Source organism: Clarias gariepinus, chromosome 18, assembly GCF_024256425.1.
Source record: "Clarias gariepinus isolate MV-2021 ecotype Netherlands chromosome 18, CGAR_prim_01v2, whole genome shotgun sequence".
Taxonomy (NCBI): Eukaryota; Metazoa; Chordata; class Actinopteri; order Siluriformes; family Clariidae; genus Clarias; species Clarias gariepinus.
Window position 1 is genome coordinate 4172279 of NC_071117.1, and position 4070 is coordinate 4176348.

Here is a 4070-nt window from a genome sequence, read left to right on the forward strand (position 1 = left end):
TAATCAATTAATTAACATGCACCTGTGGAATGGTCGTTAAGACCTTAACAGCTTACAGAAAGTAGCCATTTAAGGTTACAGTTCTAAAAACTCAGGACACTAAAGAGACTTTAGTCACTACCAACTGTGAAAAACACCCAAAGAAAGATGCCCAGGGTCCCTGCTCCACAACAACTGGCCGAGTCACACCAGGAACACACAATCCCTCCATCAGTGCTCAGACTGTCCGCAATAGGCAGTCCATGAGGAGGAGATGCACTGCAGTACTTCAAGCAGCTGGTGGCCACACCAGATACTGACTGGTACTTTTGATTTTGAGCCTCCCTTCATTCAGGGACACATTGGGAAACATTTTTTGTTTATGTCTTATGGTGTTGACTCTTTTAGTGTTCATACAAATATTTACACATTAAGTTTACTGAAAGTAAAAACAGTTGAAAGTCAGAGGACGTTTCTTTTTTTGCTGAGTATATATATATATATATATATATATATATATATATATATATATATATATATATATATATTGAGGTCTTAACAGCACTGTATAGTGATATTGACCCACATCGTTATTCTTTCTTCACACAAGATTTCTTCCAGTTTTACACTTTGTACTTCAGGGGGCAGTGTGGGCATTGACAGTTACAGGAAGTTATACATGCATGGCAAAAAATCTAGGGCAATAAAAATATAATCTATTAATTTATGACTGGGAATAAAAAAAGGAAAAAAAATACAAGTGCATTTCAGTTTGCAGTAAAGTACACTAATGCACTGTTAATAAGTTCAACACCAGAACTTCCTAATTTGAAAACATTTTACAGCAGTTGAGCTTGACACCTCACACACACACACTTCCTGAGTGGTTTTCTGTCGCTGGCTCAAAAGTGGAAGTGGACGTGACATTACTGTCTACTAACATCACACAAACAGACCCTGTAGAGTCACAGAGACAGAGACAGTGAGTGTGTGTATGATAACTAACAGAACATTATTAATTATTATTATCTGAGGTGTTTGTGAGTCTGGATGTAGAATGGAGATGGTCCTCATCTTCACCTTCTGCCTGATTCTAGGTAAGTACAAACACTTCCAAATCCTCATCAGTCTCAGTGTTCAGTATCAGTGTCACATTAAAGCTTTGCACTGATGGACATTCTACATGACATGCATGATTTGGACTATTAGTCTGGTTGTGTTATGTTATATTGCTTATTCACACACATACACACACACACACACACACACACACACACACACACACACACCCCTTAACAGTGTTCACGCTTTAATATTCCTGGATACTGAGCTTCATTTTGGTCTTATATGTTACACCATGGTCCTGGATCATATTTCATTCCACTGTATATTATTCTCCAGCTGGTACTGATGCTGTAACTACAGTAACTGGATACAGAGGACGATCAGTTCAGATTAAATGCTTTTACACATCTGGACATGAAAAGAGCACAAAGTATCTCTGCAGAGGACGATGTTCTGTTGTGCGCATAAAAGACATTCCTGTTGATTCTAAATCTCCTGCTAAAGACTCCAGATTCTCTCTGTATGACGACACAACAGCCAAAGTCTTCACCGTCACCATCACTGATCTGAGACCAGAGGATGAAGGAACTTACTGGTGTGCGATAGAGAAGACATGGCATGATATTTACACAGAGATTCTGCTTCTGGTTAAAACAGGTCAGTGTTACACAGAGGAGAGTACAAAACATTCTCATTAATTCCTTGATCATAAACATATTTGCATTCTGACTGATAATTAAAGCACCATGTACAATGTATAACATAAATCATTTATCTAGATTTTAAAATGAATGATTAATAAATGAGGCTCAATGTCTGAATATTTAATCTAGAATCATCAATGATCTAGAATTTGATAAACTCTTTTCTACAAACAATACTTTCAGATGATCCTTCCATCAGTACTGTCTCACACACCACACACTCCACTTCAACACACTCAATGAGCACATCAGTGCATGCTGAGGAAACACACTCATCATCAGGTATGAACTTCTTCATCGTTCTCTTCATCACATTTCTCTCACATCATTCATCATGTAAACTTTTCCTCATCTCAGGGTTTGAACAGGATAAGGTTCAAACCACTACAGCACAAATTCCATCAGCTGTGGCGAATTAAATATTTCAAGCATGTTGATTTACATGTTTAATACACTATAATTTTTGTATTACCTTTTTAACCACTTCATTAGAGTAACATCTAATCGCCTGCCGTATCACATGTGTTGTCACAAAATTTTGTATCTCCAACTCTGAGAGCAAACAGATGCTGCTTACAGATTATATATATTTCTAAATGGCATTTAAATATTACATTCTAGGTCATAATAATATTTTCCCCTTCAAATAATAAAAAAAAAATTAATTGATTTCTCTTTCCATAGCAGCATGTCGGCATTTAATTGGCTGCTTAATCATCACTGTGAAACACTGAGGCCCACATTCTGGTAACAAAATGAACGTTCCTGTCCTTCTTTTCCTCCTTCTCAGATTATGGATCAGAAACCACCCATGTGGTTTCTTTGAGTTGAGGTCAGACCTGGATCACTGCACAGGAATCATAATAATGAAAAAAGGGAAAAAGTTCCTTTCCATGCCCTATGCCGATATGAAAAATATGTAGGTTTTGTGTAACCCTGAGCTTCTCAGTATAGGAGTCTATGAAGGTATTTCTCTCAGAATAACATCATGGGCTTTTACAATACTTTCCTAGTCTTCTATGTCTTATATATTGGATTATGAGTAACGCGGTTTCTGAGTGTTCCGCAAGACGAGCAAAGATTTTTAATAAATTTTGACTTGAAAAACGAGCATTGTCTTGGTACCGAGTATAATGTATCACGAATGCGCTTCTTGTTTTGACGCCGAGCGTCACGTGATCACAACTGAGCCAACGGTTTTTCTCTCTCTTGCGCTGCAGAATTGTAGGTAATTGTCTCCCCTGCTGGGTGAATACACACACACACACACACACACACACGCACGCACACACACTCTCTGCCTTACACAGAAACTCTGCAACCACTAGACCCAGCAGGGGAGACCATAGGTAATCATCTCCCCCGCTAGGTCTTAGTGCTTGCAGAGTTTCTGTGTAAGGCAGAGAGTGTGCGTGTCTCTCTCTCACTCTCTCTCTCTCTCTTTCTCTCTCCTGCCTGGGGGTGATAACCGGAGGACAGACTGCAGGTGGAATTGATCAGATGGCAGAAGGCCTTCCAGAACCGGGCGGTGAACTGGGGCCCCCTGTCCGAGACGATGTCCTTGGGGAACCCATGCAGGCCGGTCGATGATGGTTAAGATGGTGTTCTTTCCTTCGGTAACCGGCATCCCGTGATGAAATCTAAGGCGATGTGTGTCCAGGGCCGTCGGGGAATGGGCAGTGGCCGGAGCTTTCCGGAGGTAGGCTGGTGGGAGTCCTTGGCCCTGGCGCACACCGGGCACGCCTGAATGAACTCTTCAACGTCCCTCCTCATGGTGGGTCACCAAAACGCCAGTTTTACAAACTGTAGAGTGCGCCGAGTCCCGGGGTGTCCTGCGACGGGCGAGGAGTGGCCCCACTGGAGGACTTCGGGAATCAGACGCTGAGGAACAAAGAGTCGTCCAGGCGGCGCACCTGCCGGCCCAGTCTCCGCAGCCTGTGCCTGGCGAACCCTTGTCTCTATGTCCCAGTGGAGGGGTGCGATGATCCGTGAGGTGGGGATGACAGGCACGGGGTCCGCCTGGGGGCATCTCCTCTTCTTGTTGGCGGGAGAGGGCGTCGGCCTCGGTGTTCTTGGACCCCGGGCGGTATGACAGATGGAAATTGAAGTGTTCAAAAAACAATGCCCACCGTGCCTGTCGTGGATTGAGTTGTTTTTAATTTCGGATGGTGATGAGGTTCTGATGATCCGTCCAGACCATGAACGGCTCACTGGCGCCCTGGAGCCAGTAACGCCATTCCTCCAAGGCCCACTTTATGGCCAACAGCTCGCGGTCCCCTACCCCGCATCGCTGCTGAGTGGGGTCAAATTTCTTGGAGAAGA

General features: G+C 42.9%; 1 protein-coding gene across 1 annotated transcript; it reads left to right on the forward strand.

Annotated features, from left to right (window-relative positions):
• The first annotated feature begins 1036 nt into the window (after window positions 1–1036).
• LOC128506979 (CMRF35-like molecule 1) lies at window positions 1037–3557 on the forward strand. The gene is made up of 4 exons (XM_053477594.1): window positions 1037–1076; window positions 1381–1701; window positions 1932–2030; window positions 3409–3557. The coding sequence occupies exons 1-4, from the start codon at window positions 1037–1039 to the stop codon at window positions 3555–3557; spliced, it is 609 nt and encodes a 202-aa protein (XP_053333569.1).
• The last annotated feature ends 513 nt before the right edge of the window (window positions 3558–4070 follow it).

What these genes read in the sequence shown, in the direction of transcription:
- LOC128506979 (XM_053477594.1), top strand. Translation starts at nt 1,037, where the DNA reads ATGGAGATGGTCCTCATCTTCACCTTCTGCCTGATTCTAG. An exon ending in TCTGCTTCTGGTTAAAACAG is followed by an intron (nt 1,702 to 1,931) that starts GTCAGTGTTACA and finishes CAATACTTTCAG; the next exon opens with ATGATCCTTCCATCAGTACT. An exon ending in GGAAACACACTCATCATCAG is followed by an intron (nt 2,031 to 3,408) that starts GTATGAACTTCT and finishes ATGTGTGTCCAG; the next exon opens with GGCCGTCGGGGAATGGGCAG.